At 44.4% G+C, this 22982-nt stretch overlaps 1 protein-coding gene across 1 annotated transcript in view; it reads left to right on the top strand.

Annotated features, from left to right (window-relative positions):
- The first annotated feature begins 4813 nt into the window (after positions 1 to 4813).
- Positions 4814 to 22982, top strand: part of KIF13A (kinesin family member 13A) — a 212921-nt gene continuing 194752 nt past the window's right edge. Inside the window, 2 exon segments of the mRNA XM_049716351.1 lie at positions 4814 to 5016; positions 5293 to 5383. Coding sequence (XP_049572308.1) covers positions 4962 to 5016; positions 5293 to 5383 — 146 coding nt within the window. The 5' untranslated portion in view covers positions 4814 to 4961.

Here is a 22982-nt window from a genome sequence, read left to right on the forward strand (position 1 = left end):
AGCACGCCCATCCTTTTATTAGCTTTTTTTTTTTTTCCTGCTTACTTGAATTTAGTAGAGAGAGAGAAGAAAAACAAAACAAAACAAAAAACTGAGCCTGGGTGCCTTAGAAGTGTCCAGATTCTTCTTAAGAAGTCCATCCAGTTAAAATCCCTGGTCTACGGCCTGTGGCACCTTCTTAGATGGATAACCACTGGTATTTCTGCTTGCCAAATGTCTGACGTTGGGGTTCCCACAAGCTCCCCTCCCCACCCTTTGGGAACTTCTTTCCATAGAAGGGCCCTGGGGATGCCCCCCCCGCCATCCCTTCATAGCAAATCAGCCTGAAGAGCCAACGGTGGCAGGACAACAGGTTCCCTTTGTGGACTTGAGTGGGTAATTTGTACTTTTGAGGGATTGCCACTTGCACGTGGCAGAGCTGGAATTTGAACCCGGGTTGCATGACCCCAGAGCGCATGCTTTCACTCCCTGCACTGTGCTGCCTTTCATTCTTCATCGTGTTTATAATCTATGTCCAACTCTATATATTCCCCTTCTAAAGGGACTCGTGGATGAAGGGCAATGTGAGCAGTATTTTGCGTCATTTATCGACATTCTCCAAGCTGACAAAATACCACTGCTACTGCTCTATGAGCATCTTCTTGCCTTTTCAGTCCCACTGGCACTTTTCCCAGGTTAATTCTATTCTCACTGTGGAATCTAGGAGCGGGAATGGAGCTCAGCCTTGGTAGAGACTAGAAGCAGAACCTGGAAGGTTTTCAAAAACCTGAAAACCCAAACCCAAACAGTTCTCACTTCCCTAAGTATCCTTCACAATGGCTTCCTAATTCTTTTTCAGAGCAGTGTTCCAGGACTGCCTGTGAGCATGAAGAATACAGCCTCTCCACAGCCCTCAGGTTGACTTCAGGGAGTGCCAGCTTCCACTTACAATGCCATGATGAGAGCTTCACCGGTAGTAACTCATTTTATCCTCATAGCAACCCTATGAAATAGGAACTTTTTCCATCATCAATCACCACCATCCTATTTCACAAATAAGGAAACTGATGTCCAGAATAGTTAATACAGATTTTCTTGCTCAGAAAGGGAAGGTTCAGGATTCAAACCAGATAGTTTGATTCCAAGGGTCACACCCTCAGTCACAACCCTATGAATGCCAAGCCCAGATTTCCAGGGGGAAGAATCGGATACATCCAGCTTGTGGCAGGAATAGCCCTTGGGGTCCAATGAACTGTATCAGGAATGTGGGGCTATGTAGTACAAACATGGTAGCTGAGGCCCAGAAGCCAAGGGGTGGGGTGTCGGGGGAGAGGGAACAGCAGTTCTCAGAAAAAGTGGAACATTGTATGCTAGGCATTTACTCAGAAAGGTGTCTATTACATCCTGTGGGGTAGAAGTTCAGATTTCCCATTTACTCATGAACCAGCTGAAGATGGGGGGTGGGGTGCAGTGGGGAGTGCAAAACTTGTTCCAGGCTACGCATGAGACAAGATTCAAATACAGCTCATCTAATTCCTAAGCCTTACTTTATCATAATATACTTTTATAGGAGGATACCCAGGACAGTTGAGAGAATGCATTATGTGGCAAAGTGTATTTTCCAAAAAGGGCTGCAACAGATATCTCCCACCTCACATGATCTTACAAGATTAACTGTGACATTTCCCCCACTGAGATAAGGGGACTATAGTTCTCTCCTGGGATTGGAGAGGGCTAGTGAGACTACAGAAGTGACACTACAGAATTTCTAAGGTAAGGTCATAAAAGCTGAAAGAGCTTACTTACATTGGTGCTCTTAAAATGCTCATGCTTAGGGCTTCCCTGGTGGCACAGTGGTTGAGAGTCCGCCTGACGATGCAGGGGACATGGGTTCGTGGCGCAGTCTGGGAAGATCCCACATGCCGCGGAGCGTCTGGGCCCGTGAGCCACGGCCGCTGAGCCTGCGCATCCGGAGCCTGTGCTCCGCAACAGGAGAGGCCACAACAGTGAGAGGCCCGCGTACCGCAAAAAAATAAAAATAAAAATAAAAATGCTCATGCTTAGAACCTAACCACCATGCTGCGAGGAAGCTCAAGCCCGCCCATGCAGAAAGACCATATAGTACCTAGAGAAAGAGAAACACCTGTCCTGCTCCAGCTGTTCCAGGTCACCGTGCACCGCACCCCCCTCCAGCCAATTCCAGCTCCCATCTGACTGCAATCTCATGATTGAACCAGATGAGCCCTTCCCAAATTGTTTAAAGCTGCTGATTTGGGTGGGGTGGGGGGAATGATGTGTTATATAACCAAAACAGCATATTCTTCTTCTGAGCAGAGGTCTTCACAAGAATGTGAGAGCCATCTTCAGGTATCTGAAGGGCTGTCATGTAGAAGAGGAAGTTGACCTGGAGTGGGGAAGCTCTAGGTGGCAGCACTAAAATCAACAGTTGGAATTTACAGGGAGGCAAATTTGATTCTTCACGGAGCCCTTCTCTAACTGTGGAAGTTTAGAGCCATCCACTAGTGAGCACTCTGCCAGCAAACATACCCAAGCAGAGGGATGACCGCTTTGGGGGAGGCTGTAGAAGGGTCCAGAAGCCCCCAAAGGCACATTCGCAGCCTAAAAAGATGTGATTTCAAACGAGTTAAGGCTAAAACCGTTCTGAAGAAGAAACAGTTCTTCTTACAAGAGGTGAGGACTAATCTGGGTCTTTAAAGTTGGAGAGGGTTGGGAAAGGTGAAAAGCAGAAGGACCACTCGGCAAAAAAGAAAAAAAAAAAGGAGGGGACTTCCCTGTTGGCAAAGTACTTAGGACTCCTGACTCCCAATGCAGGGGGCTGGGGTTTGATCCCGGGTCAGTGAACTAGATCTCACGTGCACGCTGCAACTAAGAGTTTGCACGCCACAACTAAGGAGTCCACCTGCCACAACTAAGACCCAGCGAAACCAAAAAACAAAACAAAAAACAATGGAGGGCTTCCCTGGTGGCGCAGTGGTTGAGAGTCCGCCTGCCGATGCAGGGGACACGGGTTCGTGCCCCCGTCCGGGAAGATCCCGCATGCCGCGGAGCGGCTGGACCCGTGAGCCGTGGCCGCTGAGCCTGCGCGTCTGGAGGCTGTGCTCTGCAACGGGAGAGGCCACAACAGTGAGAGGCCTGCGAACCCAAAAGGAAAAAACAAAACAAAACAATGGAAACTATTTAACCGGCAACACCCGATTAATCATGGCCCTCTCACCTTAAAACCTATTCTTATCTGTGTATGGTGTGTTATGGCTCATCATCCTCCCAGACCCTCTCCAGTCAGCTGCAACCCTCAATTCTCACATCCCAGTGGTTGCTAAGTCTTTCACTCTTATCTCCACAGTAAGTCCTGCCTCTGCTCTTAGCGTTCTATCTGCACTACCATTGGCTTTGCTCTAGCCATCATCACCTCTTATCTAGATGATATTCTTTTAAGAGTCAGGCCTGGGAATTCCCTGGCGTTCCAGTGGTTAGGACTCCCCACTTTCACTGCCGAGGGCAAGTGCGCTGCGAAGCCAAAAACAAACCAAACCAACCAAACAAAAAAAACACCCCAAAGAGGCAGTCCTGGGCTCCAAGACCAAAGCCTTCATTCAGTTCTCACTGCCTTTGGAATAAAGTTGAAATTTCTTAGGTATTCAAGGCTTTCATGATATGACAGAGAAGGTGATGGTGTCAAGCCCATACTTGGCACCTGTTGGAGACAGAATTAAACCTCATAGCACCTGCCAGCAGTCTAGTCATACCTGACTCGGGGCTGTTTTTCCCGCCACAGAGTGTGTGTCTGTGGCACAGGATGCATGACTTTATTCATGTTTTTGTGTGTCCTCCACAGCACTTTGCACACAGTTGGTCCCCAATACAACTTCCAGTGACCTCGTGAATGACTGAATTTCTACACTTAAGCAAATTGGAAAGATTTCCCCAGATCTAAACTCGGGATTTTAGACTTGGGTACGCTTCAACATGCCCGGCTCCCAGTAAGCGCCCAAGAAGCACTTGTTGAACCGCACAGAAGAAATCAGATCCCCCGGTTCCGCCCTGGCAGCGAGGTGGGCCTATGGCAGGACGACGGAATCCATGGCTATTAAATTCTTACGTAAGAGTGAATGACCCTCCAGCCCACTTGACAGCTCTCCCGCAAGAAAAGTGCAAGGGCAGGGGAAGGAAGCGAGAGCAGTCTTTGCAAACACACACTCTTTCGGTGGCAGAGGCACAGATTGATTTCCAGCCTCGGTTCACCACACGCATCTGAAAATGCAGCTGCGCGCTCCGTGCGGTGCCGGGCGGGCGGAGGGGGCGGCGTGCCGGCATTTCGGTTGAGACGTATTTCACTCCGTGGGTAAGGCCTGCCCACCCGGCACGCCCAAGAGCTCTGGGGCTGCGGTGACAGCGGCCCCACAAGGTGACTCGAGTTCAAGGCGGTACCCGTGGGGTCCCCGCCGGCGCGGGTGCAGGCCGGGCCCGGAGAAACCGGGCGCCCCGCCCCGGACTGCAGCGGCCCCCAGCGCCGCGCCGCTCGCCGTCCCCTCCGGGTTCCGCTGGGCGCCGCGCGCCGCCGGGCCGAGCCTCCCCGAGCCGCGGGGGCGCGGGCGCGGCGAGGCGCGGAAGATGGCGGCGCGGCCGGGCCCGGGACGGCCGCGAGGGGCGGCGGCGCTCTGCGGTCGGCTGGGCCGGCGCGGCTAAAGCGGCGCCTGGGCCCGGGCGGCGCGGCCTCCTCCCCGCCCGCCGCCGCCGCCGCCGCCGCGCCCCGCCCCGCGCGCCCGCCCGCGCGCCCGCCCCTCCCCGGGCCGCGGCCGTGCCCCGCGTCGCGCTCCCCCGGGATGGCCCGCGCGCCTCGGCGCTGCCTTACGGAGCATACGGCGGAGCAGCGGCGGCGGCCGCGCTCGGGGGGCGCGCGGCTGCGGCGGCGCCGGCGCCGCGCGTGAGGGGCCGCCTGGGGCCGAGCGGGCGCCGCCAACATGTCGGATACCAAGGTAAAAGTTGCCGTCCGGGTCCGGCCCCTGAACCGACGAGGTGAGGAGCTTTCCGCTCGTTTTCGTTTGTGGTCGGGATGAGGGCGGGGGCAACTTTGGAAACTGCGGGGCCGCGGGGCTGGAGCGGCGGGAGCGGCGGGAGCGGAGCCGGAGCGCCGGGGCGGAGGCGGCGCCCGCACCGGCCGCGGGGACCCGGTGCGCCGGCTCCCAGCTCCGGGCTCGGCCGCCTCCCGGGGGAGTCCCGCGCGGCGCGCAGAGGCGGGCTGCGGGCACGGATGCTCGGCTTGGCAACGTTCGTTTTCCCTTTTGCTTTCAGAACTGGAACTGAACACCAAGTGCGTGGTGGAGATGGAAGGGAATCAAACGGTCCTGCACCCTCCTCCTTCTAACACCAAACAGGGAGAAAGGTAAAGCGGGTGCCGAGAGGGCGGGCAGGAGGGTGCAGCCCCGCTGCCTCCTGCAAGTTTGAGCCAGGAAAATGGGAGTGCTCTTGCCTATTGTTAGGAGGACGGCTTCAAGTTTGTCGCACGCTCCTGTCTGAAGCTGTTGCAAGTCCAAGTTCCTCTCTCTCCTCCCTCTGCCCCCCTCCCCCTTGTCCCCTCCCATCTAGAGCGGCATCAAGGCAGGGCACCCCGGCCTGAACCAGGACCAGTCCGCTGTGTCCCCGGCCGGCTTCGAGGGGGCCGGATGGGACCCTAGAGATGATTAGTCCAATAGCCACATTTTACAGATGAGAAAACTGAGGCCTGAGGCGAGCAAGTGACCACCCCAAGGCCTAGTTCGTGGAACCCAGTGCCCCTGGTTCTTTCCACCACTGTACTGTTTGCTTTACTTGGCAGAATTGTTAAGGAACTTTGTGTGTAAAATGGGGGGTGGGAGGGAACACCTCCGCACAATAAAGCAGAACAGTTTTGTACGATGCAGGCTCAGGCCTGGACCATTTAAGATCTATTTTTTTGTTGGTGCTGAGTTGAGATAATGCCTGAATGTAATGCGCGAATTTCGATTTTCAAGGAAACAAAAGTAGTGCCTGGAGCTGTGTAGACACTGGGGGGATGTTTAAAAGGGGCTGCATTTACTAGATGGCAACATTTGCATTTGAAAAGTGGTAACTGTTGGATCCTTATTAATTCTGCTCTATTCCACGCAACAGTATGGGAAAATGCCCTAAAATAATTTGAATATTTGGCATTTTTTTGGTAAGCCCCTGAGAAGAAAACGGTTGGAATTCATTTAGTATAGCAATGCAGTAGCTTGTAAAAATAGGAAAGAGAAATTAGGGAGATCTGACAAAATTAATTCCTCTCTGACGAGAGTTTGTGTTTCTAAAAGTCACCTGTTGATTGATGTGTTACAATTTAGTGATTTTTTTGTTGTTGTTCTTCAGAGATTTTTTTCACTAAAGAGAGACTCTGAAGTAGGGTTTGTTACTTTATTGCTAAAGGAAGCAACTGCCTTCATTCTATAATCGTGCGATGTTCAGGCATAGTTTTACTAAATTTGGGGGGGAGAAATTATCAGGAGGTAAGTTTGGGGATTCTTTGCTTTTTGTGCTGAGGCTAGAAATTTTTATCCAATGTGCAAACATTCTGCTTCCTGTAGCAGATTGTTATGGCTATTGTAAATAGCTGAGTTGTATTTAAAATATGTTAAATACTTTTCAGTAATGGATGTATCCTTGAATAATACTTTTAGATACATTTTAGAGATTTATAGGTTTTTAGATACATTTATAGCAATGTAGTTGTGTATTTCTTAGTGATAGTAAGTAAACTCATTGAGTAAATTAAGATATTTACAGACTAAATTAGTCACCCACATCACCAACATTTCCCTCCCCCCCCCCAACCTGAATATTGTTTGAGAAAAAAATTCTGCTGGGTCAGAGTCTTCAAAGCCGTCTAGGAAACAGGTAGAATGTTAACTCCTTTTATGTAGCTGTGGCTTCTGTTTCCCTTGCTGGTTTGACACCTGCTCCTTGTCACTCTTAACCATCAGGAGTGTTACTGTTAGCTACTATTTAATGAAATGAAGCTTTGTCATTTGTGGGCAGACACAGATTTAGTGTTGTGGAATTTGGATAGAAATTACAACTGTAGACGGTTGGAACTGCTAAATAATCAATTGATCATTTTTAGGGCCACCACTGCGGTTACTAATCAGCATCTTTTAAGTAATGATTTGAAGGGTGACTTTGGGATTTATCCATCTGCTTGCTTCTTGGAATAGCCCCTTATCTGGAACTATAAGAATAGCACTGAAACATGGGTGTTCTCTTGTTCTGACCTCCTGACAGATATGATTCTTTGAGTGGTGGATGGGCCCTTTCTGTGGGATTCTGCCTGGGTACCTGTCATTCAGTTTACAGACAAACTGGGAGGAGTGAACACAGCAGTGCTGCTTGCAGGTTAGGATTACTGTCTATGCAAGGAGGGAGACACCAAATGCATTTTGATTTTCATTAGGCAGCTTGGTTTTATGTTTCTCCAGTGGGTCTTCCCTTAAAGCAACAGTGCACTTAAAAATAGAAACAGTTCCTCCCTTGGGTTCTGGGTTGATTAATTGCAACGAAGCTTCATGTTATGTTTGCAATTCATTTCTATCATTTGTTTTGGATAGAGCTCAGAGCAAGGCAAGACTATTATTTTTCTTACCTAGAAGTCCAAGGTTTGCAGTGTAAGAAGTTTTAAATTAATATTGGCAAACCTGTGTCAAATTGAAAATCACTTATTTTTCTGAATATTGCAAGAAATTACTAATGTATTAACCATGGTTGGAATTTTAAGTTACTGGGTGAAAGCTTCCATTCCTACCAGTAAAAACAAACAAGAGTGCATTGGTTTCCAGGAAAAGAAACAGATAGGCTTAGCTTTCATGATTTTCCCCCTTTATGGAATCAAAGCCAAAACTACATGTTAAGGACTAAAAGATCACAGGTCTTCTGAGGTTAAAGATGTTTGTTTTGGTTCTGAAATTCTAAGATTATAATACACCACAGAGGTCCAGGTTAATAGTTGATGTGTTTATCAATCACCATTCTGAAACATTAAGACATATATGAATGTATTTCTTAAAATACCATTGCATTACCATGCAGGAGACATTTATGAAGTTCAGATCATGCTGGTACCATGCTTAGCTCAGGGGATCCAAAGATCACTACAGACCCACTGCCTGTGCCAGAGACTCTCACCTTTGAGAGACGTGGGAAAACAGGGGAAAAAATAATTAAAATATAGTGTGGTAGATTATGTAGATTACACTTTTCCCACTATATATACCGTATCATTTGGAAATTACCTGTTTGCTCTTCTGTCTCCTCTCCTCTCCTTGAGGCTTTGAGATCTGGGAAGGCAGGTACCTTGTCCTACTGACTTTTGTGTCCCATGCTTCCAAACAGCATCTGGCACATAGCAGGCCCTCAGCAAATGTCTGCAGTGTGATGGTTTGCAGTGTGATGGGTGTGCTGAGGAGGGGCTGTGGATGTGACCCGGGGTCCTGGCATCCTGCAAAGACAGGTGGCATTTGTGCCTGTCACGTGGGTGCTAAGAGTACAGGTTCACTTTTTCAAGGTCGGGAGAAAGTCTTTTGTCAAAGTGAAAGCATACCTGCCTCAAATTACTTATGGGTGATTGTGTGTGCGTGCGTGCAGGATGTGGAATAGGGTGCGGAAGCCAGGCAATTCATGAAGGGAGAATAGAATGAGAACCCCTAATTTGCCAAAATAGGTAATAGTTTTTTTTTTTTTTGCGGTACGCGGCCCTCTCACTGTCGTGGTCTCTCCCGTTACGGAGCACAGGCTCCGGACGCGCAGGCTCAGCGGCCATGGCTCACGGGCCCAGCCGCTCCGCGGCATGCGGGATCTTCCCGGCCTGGGGCACGAACCCGCTTCACCTGCATTGGCAGGCGGACTCTCAACCACTGCGCCACCAGGAAAGCCCGGTAATAGTTTTAAAATCAAAGTAGAAGCATATGTACAGTGCAAAGCTTTCCTCTCACCCTGGTTGTCATCCCTACTCTTCCCATCCCCTCACCTGTCCAAAAAGTAACCACAGTCATTAACTTCTCATGCATATTTTCAAATACACACACACACATTTTTTATATATATATATATATATTTCCACGAATATCTTTTCTATAATTAAATACCAGTATATTGACTCCTTCATTTTTTTTTTTTTATTTTTTAATATCCTGTATGGGTGGTAGTAGTGGTTTTAAAAATATACATACCCATGTGTATATGAATCTGATCTTTAACTTTTAAGAAGTGAAGCTTTATCATGAGAGTATAATGGAACTTGCTTTCTGCAGACATTTTTGTTCTTATTTTAACTCATTTTAAAGTTAAGTGAATTGTAGGGTAAGCATCCAAAGCAATGTGCATATATCAGTATAACCTAGCTAAGTTAAAAGAAAAATTGGACTAAATTTAGGGTTTTAGTAAAAGAGCATCAAAGTTTTAACTTGCCCAATTTTTCCATACTGCAAGGTGGGCAGTGTAGCTTTTAAAGTATATGAGGGTGGGTCAGTGGAAGAAAACTACATCTTGGTCGACTGCATCTATACTTTCTAGTTTATGCATTATATGTTGCAAGTTTTTGATCGTTTCTTCCACCAGGCTGGCTTCCACTGCTATTCCAAAGTCGTCTAGGATGGTTCCTTCTGCCTGAGTATATCTGTAGACCGGAAATTTAAAAATTAGTTAAAATCATATAAAATGAAAAAGATCCATCACCTAAGAAGCAGTAATATTCCACATTATCTGATTGTGAGTTTTATTGTGTTTTCTGTGTTGTTACTCTTCTCTCTGGTTCAAATATTACAAAGTTGATTGTAAGAAAGCAGAGTATTTAGATTTCAGTAATATAGGAGTGAGCATTTTTCATGCATGATATCAGTGGCATTTTAAAGAGTGTCACAATGGAATATTTTCATTAGCTGTCAACGTTTTCCATTTCTTTGCTTTACAGTAAAGATAGATTGTCATCTCACTTTAAAAAACAGGACTAAAAGTAATTATAATGCTGTATAGATAGTAATTTTTTTTTTTTTATAATTGTGTTTATTTATTTTTACTTGTTGACAGTTTGCTTTATTTATTTATCGCTGTGTTGGGTCTTCGTTTCTGTGCAAGGGCTTTCTCTAGTTGTGGCAAGCGGGGGCCACTCTTCATCGCGGTGCGCGGGCCTCTCACCCTCGCGGCCTCTCTTGTTGCGGAGCACAGGCTCCAGACGCGCAGGCTCAGTAGCTGTGGCTCACGGGCCCAGTTGCTCCGTGGCATGTGGGATCTTCCCAGACCAGGGCTCGAACCCGTGTCCCCTGCATTAGCAGGCAGATTCTCAACCACTGCGCCACCAGGGAAGCCCTAGATAGTAATTTTAAAATTATTTTGTTCACAGTTAAACATACATTTTACATTATGCACTGTTGTGTGTACGTATATGAAGGTTCATGAAAAAATTTACTATGTGCAATGTCTCTGTTATTTTCTACCACCTTCTTTCTTTTTATAAAGGGAACTTTATTTATTTATTTTTGGCTGCGTTGGGTCTTCATTGCTGAGTAGGCTTTCTCTAGTTGTGGCGAGCAGGGGCTACTCTTCATTGCGCCATATGGGCTTCTCATTGCCGTGGCTTTTCTCATTGTGGAGCACCGGCTCTTGGCGCGCAGTCTTCAGTAGTTGTGGCTCGAGGGCTCTAGAGCGCAGGCTTAGTAGTTGTGGCACACAGGCTTAGTTGCTCCACGGCATGGGGGAGCTTCCCAGACCATGGCTTGAACCTGTGTCCCCTGCATTGGCAGGCGGATTCTTCACCACTACACCACCAGGGAAGCCCTACCTGGTTTTGTTTTAATTCATTTTAGAAATGATGTTTGTGACTTACAGAATTAATTTCACAACCCGCTAAATGGTCACAAGTTTATAATTTGAAAAATACAAGTTTAGTGGTTAAGAGGTTGGGTTCTGCATACATATATTTGTATATATATTTTAAAATCAGTGTAATAGTTTGAAGTGTGAAGTAGTTTTATAATTTATAAAGGCTATGGTTTAAGAAGAAGAATCCTCTTCATTTTTAGTCCCAGAGGCAGCCACATGTAGTGATTTTAGCTTATTCTTTTGGGATTTCCCTCCATATTTCTGAGTAACATGCTGGTAGTGCTAGTTTTTAATTCGTTCTCTCTGTTTCCTTTCTGTGCCTTATTCTCACCCCATCCCCGAATTCTCCCCATCCCCCATTTTCCCAATATAGTTATATAATGTATCAGTATTTAGTGCTTCCATTATTTAAATGACTGTATAGAACATTATTTACAGTTGAGCCATGTCTCTTCCATGATTTCTCCTATCATACAACACTTTTTGTTTTCCCTGGAGTTAATAAATGTTTTAATTTTTTTCCTTTCTCTCTAATTTGCTTCTTTTTTATGTACTTACCCTTAATTCAACTTTTAAATTCTCTCTCCCTTGCCCACATCTCCTTTCAAGACATTTGGATATTATCAAGTGCTCTCTTGATTTCATCTTCTTAGAGACATTTCTCCTTGATCCTTCTAACATGTTCCTTTATGAACTGGTAACCTTCTCTGCCTGATGTAGCTGTCATCCTGGGGTTCCTGTCACATCATTCTGAGAATTCCTTTTATTTCTCTTCTGTGTGGAATCTGTTTTTCTGTTTCCTTTTTCTTTCTTGGTTTACTGTCTCAATTTTGTAGAGCATATCCTTTGGTAGCTTCCTGAGAAAGAATGTTTGGGAAGTAAGGGTTTTTAAAACCATGAAAATATCTTCATTCCACCCACTTACCTCGTTAATAGTTTGGATGGGTATCAAATTCTATTTTGAAGATATTGTTGCTTTAACGTCTTCTAGCTTCCAGTGTTTCTCTTGAGAAGTCCAAAGCTATTTGGATTTCTAATCCTTTAGACGTGACCTAGATTTTCCCTTTCTGGAATCCTATAGAATATTTTCTTCCCCATTTTTGTGAAATCACAATGGTGGGCCTTTTGGACCTGGAAACTTGCATCCTTCAGTTCTGAAAAAAAAATTATTGAATTAATTCATTAGCAAACACTTTTTTAAATTTACTCAGTTCTTTTCTGGAACACTTATTTGGACATGGGGTTTCCTGAACTGGTCCTCTAATTACTTCATTTTTCCTTTCTACTTTTTTTTTTTTTTTTTGCGGTACGCGGGCCTCTCACTGCTGTTGCCTCTCCCGTTGCGGAGCACAGGCTCCGGACGCGCAGGCCCAGCTGCCATGGCTCACGGGCCCAGCCACTCCGCGGCATGTGGGATCTTCCTGAACCGGGGCATGAACCCGTGTCCCCTGCATCGGCAGGCGGACCCTCAACCACTGCGTCTCCAGGGAAGCCCTCCTTTCTACTTTTTATCTCTTGTTTTTATTCAGCCTTCTGGGAGATTTCATCCACTTTATCTTTCAACCCTATGTTTAATTTTTATTATATTTTTCATTTCCAAGAACTCTTATAGTCTTTTTTTGTTTGTTTTAAAAATAGCATCCTATGCTTGTTTTCTGGTTGTGGCATTTTTTGTGTCTTTCTGAGGACACTAATGATAGTTTCCTCTATATAGTCGGTCTTTTTTTTTTTTTTTAGTGCATAGTTTTGTTGGTGTTGGTGTCTGTCTTTTATGTTGAATCTCAAATGTATAGATTTTGGGCTTTCTCTAGGACAAGGACTATATATGATTTATCTTTGTGTTCTTAGGGCCTAGATTCAAGAATGCCCAGCACACAGAAAGCATTTTGTAAATTCTCTTTGTTGTTTTAAAAAAATGATTATTAATAAACGGTTCTGTCAACTCCCTTTTCTTTTTAGCTTCTAACAATAGAAATAAAAATGCTTTTCTTTTTCTTAAGAGCACGTGTAAATGCTAGAATTAAAGGTAGTAGCTGCCTTATACAACTCTTAGCTACCCACATTAATGAAGATAATCAGTGTAGTCAGTACAAAAGCTGGAAAAATAAGAAAAATCCTGTTTTTGTATCACTATTGCAAAAATTTTAGTTAGGAGATGGTTTTTTATTTGTCATCATTAATTTTAAAATATGTATGCTTGTTGGGCTGGGGAAATTTTTCAAAATGATACCAAACTGGCCAGTTTATCATCCTACCACTTGGCTTCTTCTGGCAAAATCTAGTTAGAGATAAGTGGATAACTTGGATTGTTTCCAATTTTCAATAAAATTACACATGCTGTGCACTCATATTTTAAAGAAATTTATAGGCCTTCCCTGGTGGCACAGTGGTTAAGAATCCGCCTGCCAGTGTAGGGGACACGGGTTCAAGCCCTGGTCTGGGAAGATCCCACATGCTGTGGAGCAGCTAAGCCCGTGTGCCACAACCACTGAGCCTGTACTCTAGAACCTGCGAGCCACAACTACTGAGCCCACGCACCACAACTACTGAAGCCTGCATGCCTGGAGCCTGTGCTCCACAACCAGAGAAGCCACCGCAGTGAGAAGCTCGTGCACCGCAGCAAAGAGTAGCCCCTGCTCACTGCAACTAGAGAAAGCCCGCGTGTAGCAACGAAGACCCAACACAGACAAAAATAATTTTAAAAAAAAGAACTTTATAAGAAAAAGTCTTTCACAGATAGTAAGCTTTCTGAAGACATCAAGGTCTCTCAGTTATTCAACTATAGTTACCCTTTCTCAAATCTTCCCTGGAGCTATTTAGAGTTTAAAGGAGTTTGGAGAACATTACTGGCAAATGAAACGGAGAAACCAACAAGACATACAGAAACGCTCAGAAAGAGAACTTTGTACCTTCACAACATAGGAAATGAAGTTTACTAACAACACAGCTGTCAATAAAGGAAGTATGCTAAAATTCACATTAAAACAATCAAGAGTTGATTTATATGGGATTCAAGAGCTATCTTTTCAAAGATTACACAGTATTTCTGGGAATTTGGATTTGCAAATATAAGAAGAAAATATGAGAAATTCTTCCTTGGAAAATTAGTTTATTTGGCATTTTACCACCCAACAACTATGTGGAAACTAAATAAGCATGGGGAAAATGTCAAGTTTTCACATCTCTAAAATTTTATTGTAAAAATGAGTAATTCTTTTATTTGATTGTAAGATCTAAGGTTAAAAAAAGAAAAGTAGAGAGGAGAAATTCTTGGAGACTCTCAGAATTAGGTGGACAACCAGTCCAAGCCTCATCTTTTGCTTGAATGCAGTCTTGATTTCATTTTACTACGAGATGAACAATTCAGTGAATCATTGATGAAGCAGTAGAACTGTTTTACCAAATCATTCTTGAAATGAACTTTTCACATCAAAGCGCAATTGTATCTTTTAAAAAGATTGCTTCCTTAGATACTCTAAAATGTTTTATAAGAAGCATGACAGAAATTTAAAAGGGGGGGTGGTGGCAGGGGGAAGGTGTCATTGTCTGGGCAAACCTAACAAATCCATTATTCTTATTTTTCCCCTTTCTTCATTTTGTCCTTGTCCATATAATATAAATATTTGTAATTACAATTTTGTGTTTTGCTTTTCTCGCATTTATATTTTGTCATGCAACATAGTTTTCATAATTATAATAATTGAGTAGTCGGTTGAGTTTCATAATTTTAAACCATATTTCTATATTTCTGGACCTGAAAGTTGTTCCTCTTAATGATTGTAAATAACTGAGAGCATCTTCGAGGAACTTTTTAAGAATCCTTTGCTAATTGCAAGGCATTTCTTCCCAAGCAAGCTTGCTACTACAAAAATACATCTTTGAAATTGCATGACAACATATATTGCATGACATAAATTGCATGACAACATACTCCCTTATATTATAGTGGAGTTAAAGTTGATAAATTTCAGATTTAAGTATGAGCTAGGTCATGGAAAAAATGATTTTGTGTGGACAGTAACAACCCAGGGGTTCTCACACTTAAGAGTGCGTCAGGGGACTTCCCTGGTGGTCCGGTGGTTAAGAATCTGTATTCCAATGAAGGGGATGCGGGTTCAATCCCTGGTCAGGGAACTAAGATCTCACATGACATGGGGCAACTAAGCTCACATGCTGCAACTACTGAGCCCTCCTGCCACAACTACTGAGCCCGTGTGCCACAACTAGAGAAAAAGCCCGCATGCCACAATGAAGAGCCCACGTGCTGCAACTAAGATCCGATGCAGCCAAATAAATAAATGTCAAAAAAAGAAAAAAACAGTCCCACCCAAAAGGTTCTGATCCAGTAGCTTGGCTTGAGAATTTGCATTTCTAACCAGGTTCCCAGGTGATGCTGATGCTGTTAGCTCCGGACCAAGCTTTGAGAATCACTGCTTTAGACCAGGACTGTCCAATAGAATTTTCTGTGATGATGGAAATGTTCTACACATCTGCTGTCCTATATGGTAACCACTGGCCATGCATGATTACTGAGCACTTGAAATGTGGCTAGTGCAACCAAAGAACTGAATTTTAAATTTTATTTCATTTTCATTAGTTTAAATTTAACCTGCAGATGGCTACTGTATTGGACAGTAGGGGTCCTGACATGGTTCTAAACTTTGGTTGCACATTAGAATCACCTGGGGGACTTTAGAAATCGATGCCTGGGTCCTACCCCCAGCGTTTCTGGCTTAATTGGGCTGTAGTGGCACCTTAGGCATTGGGATTTTTAGCCGCTTTCCAGATGTCCCAGTTAGGATTGTTGTTTAACAAATCATCCCTAAAGTTAGTGGTCTGAAACCACCATTTTTTAATGCCCCTGGCCTCTGTGGGTCAGGAATTTGGACAAAGTAGATATGACTTGTCTCTGCTTCTCATTGTCTGGGGTCTCATCTTGAAGACTAGAAGCCTGAGGGTGTAGTCATCGGAGGGCTTGACCGGGTTGGATGTCGGAGGTAGTTAACACACATGGTTGGTAGTAGATTCTCATGTGTAGTGCAGGTTGACAAACACTGATCTAGTTTAATAAAGCAGGTTTTAAAGCCCAGTTTCACAGCTTGTCCTTTGGTTTATTTTACCATCCTGATTGTGATCATGTATGCACATTCTCATAACCATTAACGTTCTCAAAACTAAAGTCTGAAAGCCTCATAAAATCAGCCTAAATATTTACCTTATTAAGGCGACTTATGGAACTTTAATAGGGTCTTCGTATTATTATGAAAGTTAAGCCTCACAAATAAATTCTCTCCCATTTGAGAAAAGCCTCCTATTCTCTATCCAGGTGTATTTAATCAAAATACCTCTTCTTATTTGCTTTTACTTAAATTGTGGCAGAGGGGGAAGGAATTACCTCGATTATCTAGATGCAGGGTACTTGCCTATCCTTCAGCTGACTCCTCCACCTGACTTCTTGGGAAGCACAGGTTTCTCAGCTTTCTAATGGCCTGTGGACCACAATTCCCTGCTTCAGGCCCTGGAACTATCTGGCAGTCCCAGCCTCAACTCCTGAACCATTGCAGAGCCCTAGGGACCCCATCTGTGTGGAGGCTCAGGACGGTGTGATGACTGGATGGGAAGACTGGATGCTGCAGGGTCCTGCCACTAACGTGGTCTGTATCCTTGAGCTAGCCATGAACACTTCATCATCTGTCAAACTGCGGGCTAAACTAGGTAACCGGTAAGGCTTTTTAAGCTCTAAAATTTAGATTTATCCCAACTATACTTACGTGTAGAGTTGAATCAAATAGAGTAATAGGTGACACTTACAGGGGCTGAAATGGGTTGGGTTGTAATTTACTTCTTGTCAGAGTGTGAGGAAAACCGGGGAGGAAGGGTCACTGTTCTTGGGAGGCTCTGTTTGCCTGCAGTAGCTGATGCGAGAATTGAAGGTGTCAAGTGAAATAAGACAGCCACTAGCTCCCGATAGCTGAAGCCATTATCAGCTAGCCGGGGAGCCTGGGTTCCTTACAGACATTTCTACATGCCTCCTGTTTCAGCCAGGACAGCAGCTTTTATACGTGCCTACAGGGCATTATAAATCTTCTGATTTGGTCCTTTCAGTTAGTTTTTATCTTGTACAGTTGTGTTCTTTTGGGGAACCAGTGATTTTTAAGCTGGTCTTGCAGGCATACAGCTGTTTTATGTGATAAGTCTGTATGTATGGGGGTGGAGAAATGACATTTCCAGAGCTGTTAGCCTAAAACTTACTTGGGCAGTTTGTTTTGTTTCTGAGGGTTCTGTTATAACCTAACCAAAAGTGTGGTTAATTCCCAATATTTCTTATCTTCAACTGTGAGATGAATTCTGTTTAGTAAGAGAGAGAGAGAGAGAAAGAAAGGGGGAAAGAGAGAAAGGGGGGAGAGAGTGAGAGTGTTTCCTTTCGGGTTTGTGTCCTCTTACCCATTCTTTTGAAAGCAGAGTGGAGTTATTGATTCTCTCTGACCCTTTAGAGTCTGGTCTGTAGGTGTGATGAGCTTTGCTACTGTTAGAAGAGGTGTGAGGAAAGCATCTGTGCGCCCTTGCCTTGAGGGAAGAAGTTCGGAGCCTTGTTTTTTTAAAAGACAGGGAACAGGAAGGAAGGCTTTGAGGAAAGGGAAGCTTTACCCTTTGTTGTTGGCTCTTTGTATTGTCTTGAAGAGACACTCCCTAGATTGTACACCCACCATGAATGACCACAACTATTCATGTATCTCAAGCTGGGAGCCTCAGGGGAAAATCAGAAAGGGCAAAACCATGCTGAACTGCTCAGGCATTCTGTTGCAATATTGAGTGGATTTATCCCCAATTTTGGAAGGGTCATGCAGTAAAGCCTCATGTAGTTTGTTGAGCAGATTAATAAGCCTTTAAATATAGTCACACTTTGTAGTTTAATAAAACCAGTCCTCAGAATTGATGCTTTGTGTGCCCACCTATCTATAATCCCAGCTCAGTAGAGAATGTGACAAGATGTAGAGCTGAACTTGTAACTGCTCTTTTTAAAATTGGATAACAAACTGTTAGCGTTTTTTGTTTTGTTTTGTCTTTTGCTCTCTATCTTTAACGACTTCTATTTAGATTGTTAATTAAAGTTTAGTATTCCCTGTACAAATTGTAACAGGGGATGGTTACATTATCGTGTTAAGAAAGAGCCTTAAAATTACTGTTTCCAGGGTAATGCTTTGAGTAAGGAGGAAGGAGTGTGGTAGGGGAAGCTTATCAAGATAATGGTGTTAAATTTGAGCAGCCTTATCCAGTTTTAAACATCTGCCTTTTTGATCTAGAGTTACTGTAACAAACAGGTAACATTAGCATGGTAATGTAACTAAGTTTGTTTTTGTTTTTGAAGCCTTTAAGTTTTGCTGGCTTTGATAGTTAGCAATAGAATAGTATCCCCCCCCACACACAATGACAACTTAGTCTGCGTTTTTGTGATGAATTATGCAGTGGAAATAATTTTTCCCAATTGTTTTTCTTTTAAATACTGAACAAAGAGTCTTCCTTATTTGTGTGTATAAATGAATTTTTCTGAATGGCAGTGTACATCTTTGCTTTTGTAGTTTGATACATTGAAATAACCTCACCCATCTATTTAAAAGTTAGCCCAGATAAAGTTTAAATGTTCATAAGTATGTGAATTACTTTGTTTTTTTTTTTTTTGCAGTACATGGGCCTCTCACTGTTGTGGCCTCTCCTGTTGCGGAGCACAGGCTCTGGACTCGTAGGCTCAGCTGCCATGGCTCACGGGTCCAGCCACCCCGCGGCATGTGGGATCTTCCCGGACCAGGGAATGAACCCATGTCCCCTGCATCAGCAGGCAGACTCTCAACCACTGCGCCACCAGGGAAGCCCTGAATTACTTTGTATTTGAGCCAGAGCTTTTACTCAATGAAAGGAAATCTTTTATTTGCCTTTCGTATGTTTCTGTGGCCATCCAGTTGGGTGTAAATATCTAGTAGTTTTGTAAAACACTATCAAGTATTGTGACAGAATGATGTAGTGGTCCAGAGCCACTCAGAGGACTTGGGAGACCAACTGCTTATATTTGAAACTGATTATGCAACTGACTAGCTGCAAAATGTCTGGCAAGTCCCTTAACCCTCTGTGCCTGTATTTCCTCATCAGTAAAATGGGAATAATAAAATTACAGACCCATAGCGGTTGTGAGGATTACCTGAAAAACTGGGTTCACCTCTTGGTGGGTGTCAGAGAGGGAGAAGGAGGACTTATTACTAAGTAATAAGGAAAACACCGGGATCTTTCTCAGAGCTGTGGCTCCCCAGCAGCAGAATTGGGGAAGTTTTAAACTAAGGGTACCTGCATATTCATGAAGGGGCTTGAGCCCAGGAGAATTCAGCGTAGAATTGGGGCAAAGGTCAACAGAGCCCAGGCTTTAGTTGATTGAAGTCACAAAAGGTCAACTTCATCATTCTGTCCTCCACCAGGGTGGGGACCTTATTTCCTACAGACTCAAAACTATGTATCAAATGACTGTGTATAGCCCTTGAGGAGGAACTAGGGCTCTGTTTATCGCTGAACTGTGTTTCTTGACTGCTTTCCCTTTGTTCCTGCATCCCCTGGCTTCATTTAAGAGCATTAATTACTGAGACCTGTTCAAGGGCAAGCATTGTAGCCAGGCTTAGATCCCCAAATGGCTTAGGTCAAAATGGCTTCTCTTCTGTCAAGGAAGCCGTGCCTGGTTCACTTCCTCCAGGGACCCCCTACCCCATCTGTTTATAATAGCAGGGTACCTTGCACAGGGCACACATTAAGTGTTGACAATTTAATATTTTTATTAACACGGAACACTTAAAGCTTGTTGACCTACGCTTTGCTTCTCATTCCAAGTTTAATGAATGAAGTTTTTTTTTTTTTAACACCCAAGAAGAGCAATTAAAGAAGGACGTCTCAAAATTTTTGCTTTTTATTGTTATGAATTTTCTGATTTAAATGTGGACACTTCATGCAGTATGTGGTGACACTTTGTGGTGTTAAATGAGACACTTGCCATGTCTCAGCTGACAGACCACAGGAGCACTGCTCTTTGGAGATGGATGTGTTGAATTTTGTTGAAAGGGAAATTCCTTCTATGACAGGTGTTCACCAGTCTGGTCATTTGGCAGTCATTCATTTGGGCAAAGAATATATGCCCATAAATTGTATGTGAACACATTGGGAAGTGTAATTTTTTGACAAAATTTTGACATGTTTGTAAAAGTATGTTTGGGAGGAATGGGGGGCTGGCGATGGGAGGGTGCACCAAAGCCCTGGGACAAGATCTGAGGGGGAAAACCCGCAGTGCAAAGAGCTTGCCCTGGAATTTGACGCATTGCCAAACTATCCGAATAACAAGAGAGCCTGTTTGGAGACCTGCATAGGGATGGGACCGTAGCCCTAATTGTGCAACTTCAGCGCTGTGTTCCAGGTAGTGGGTGTCCATCCATTGTTTCCTTAGACACAGTACGTTCTCAGTAAATGTCTGTTGTGCTTGATTGTATTTCTGTTAATTGGATATATAGTTACTAGGCTGTAGTTAGTATAGGAGATTTGTAGATGGTCAGTACTACCTAGTCATAGACTGACTTCTGAGGAAATGAACATCTGGAGCTACCGAGACATTGTATTCAGTAATATTGGGTTTCTATGCTTTTTTTTTTTTTTTTTTTCTTTCTGAGGAAACTGACTTTATTATCCCAGGTCCCCAGGCTGGTGATTCTTGTTTCCAGTGTTTACCATACTGGAGACATGGACTCAGGGCCTTTCTAAAAACTCAAAATAGACATATAGTTTTTCTTGTATATCTGGTTCTCTGGCGCCCCTTAACTGAATATGCATCATCCTGAACTCTCCTATTTATTTATCTGTTTGTTGGTAATCTTCTGGGTTTTGGTAGTCTTTCACTGACACACTAAAATTCAGAAAATATATTTAGACTATTTCACAGCAATATTCGAGTTTCCTTTGAACTTACTAGTCATTTTCTTAAACATTTTTTGCAAAAAGATATACAAATATGGAAACCTAAATGCATGCAGATTTGTGGGGTTTTTTAATACGGGAGTGATGTACGCCTTCTCAGAAATTTTGGTCAGATTATCCAATTTCCTGTGTGCAGAAATACACGAAAACTAAAGAGGAAGATAAAGAAAAATTCTGATGTACTAAATTCTTTGTACATTTACGTGGATGATCATCAAGCGTGTGCTTTGCTTTTCTCCTTTCTCCCTCTGCGTGTCAGACACCTCAGCCAACATTCCCAGCCTGTGGCTTTGTAAGTGGGGAAAATACAGGCGTGTTCCTCCCGTTTGCCTCCCCCTCTCTCTGCTGTGTCCTTTGATGTCTTCCAGGCTCTGAGAGTTTGGTGCTGCTGCCCTTGTTCCACCCCTGGAAGCAGAGAACTTGATGGGGCGGTGGGAGGAGGAAGAATTAAAGGAATTGAATTGGCCTGGGCCCTGACCTTCCTGGCCCTCGTCAAAGCCGTCTCAGTGATCTGGAGTCAGCATTAGGCTGAGATTGGGGAGACAGGGTCAGACTACATGTGCCCCATTCCGTAGCTGGAATGTTTTAAAGTATCTGAGGTATGTATTAGGTATCTTCAGTTTTCATTTGGGAAGATAAAGCCTTTTTTTGCTTGATTAGTCAACCTTCATGGTTAAATGGCTGTTAATCGGCACGAATCAGAGCCTGTCAGAAAGTGTCATTCCAGGTGGGACACTGAATGCAGAGGAACATTTTAATTTCAGGATTCTGAGACAGGGGATCTAATGACAACATGAAAGTGAAGCGATTTCACATCAGTTACACGCTTACAGCAATTCGCCTGCTTCAGTTACTGGTGTGTGTGTGTGATTCTGATCAATTTCAATGCGGTCTTTGACTGAAAGTCTGGATCCTGGATAAGCCTGGCTCTGAAAACTCCTCCCTAAGCCTCTCATTTAGTGAATTCTTTCTAGGGATGTCACTGATAGGTCCTGGTAGGAGTGTTGAGCAGAAATAGGTTATAGCCGTTCAGAAGCCTTGAATCAGTTCCCCTGATCATTCTGGTGCCCTTCCTCCATCCATGTGGCCAAAACCTGTGGCCCTGAGTAAAGACAGAAATAAGTATTGCAGAAGGCCAGCTTGTTCACATGTGTTTGCCTACAGTGGGCTGCTGTGAACGTGCAAGCAGGTTGGTGGTCCTTGATCTGCTTTGGAGTTGGTTAAGTAGGAGTAATGTGGTATTTGTGGGGGGTACTGAAAACTCGTTAGGATTTGAATGTGTAGAAAACCAAACCAAAGCTACCTCTTTCTGGCATCTCCTCCTTGATATCACCAAGCCCCTGGGTAGAATGAGGTAATTTTAGAGTATCCTCACTTGTGATGTTTGCAGTGCAAATGCTTGCTAGCCAGAGCCCCGTGGTCCCGTTCTTGAAGCCACCCGCTGCCCTGCTCGTCCCACAGGCGCCCCATGTCATTAGGAAGTAGCGGGCTGCCCTTTTCTGAGCAAGGTGGAATTGAGAGAAGCTGTAGTTTAGGAACTGGTGTGCATTTCGGGGCCTATACGCTGGGAAAAAACAATACCGTTCACGTTTCTAGTTTTCTGAAAAGCTGTCTTTCGCGAAAGCTCTTCAGTTGCTTGTGGCTTCTCGCTTGCAGTATGTGGCCCTTTAATGAAGACTTGTGCTTTGACAGCAGGGTATCACATCAGCGCACACAGCCACGTGGCACTGGTGTCCTGACTGTAAATATGTCCCTGTATGAAAATTGTCAGTGGGGGCAGAGGCCCTGGCCAGTATCTGGTGCCACCTGGTCTGGGGGCTGTTGCGTGGAGGCCAGCCAGGTGGGAACTGCCTAGTATCTCCTACGCTCGCTCTGACGGGGGCGGCAGATAACAGGGCTCCTTGCTGTTTTGCACAGTTTAGTGAATGATCTTTGGGGTGTGTCAGTCTTCCGAACTTGAAGCACTTGTTTCTCATTTTGGCCAGGCTCTAGCCTTGACATTGGGCTGGACTTTTGGGAAGAAGCTTGGCATTTTATATTTTAATAGACTGTCCAATCTCCTTTGTCTCTGTTGGTGGTTGGGGAGCTCTGTGGGTGGTGGAGAGGAGACAGAGCACATGTAG

This window comes from Orcinus orca, chromosome 10 (genome assembly GCF_937001465.1).
Source record: "Orcinus orca chromosome 10, mOrcOrc1.1, whole genome shotgun sequence".
Classification (NCBI taxonomy): Eukaryota; Metazoa; Chordata; class Mammalia; order Artiodactyla; family Delphinidae; genus Orcinus; species Orcinus orca.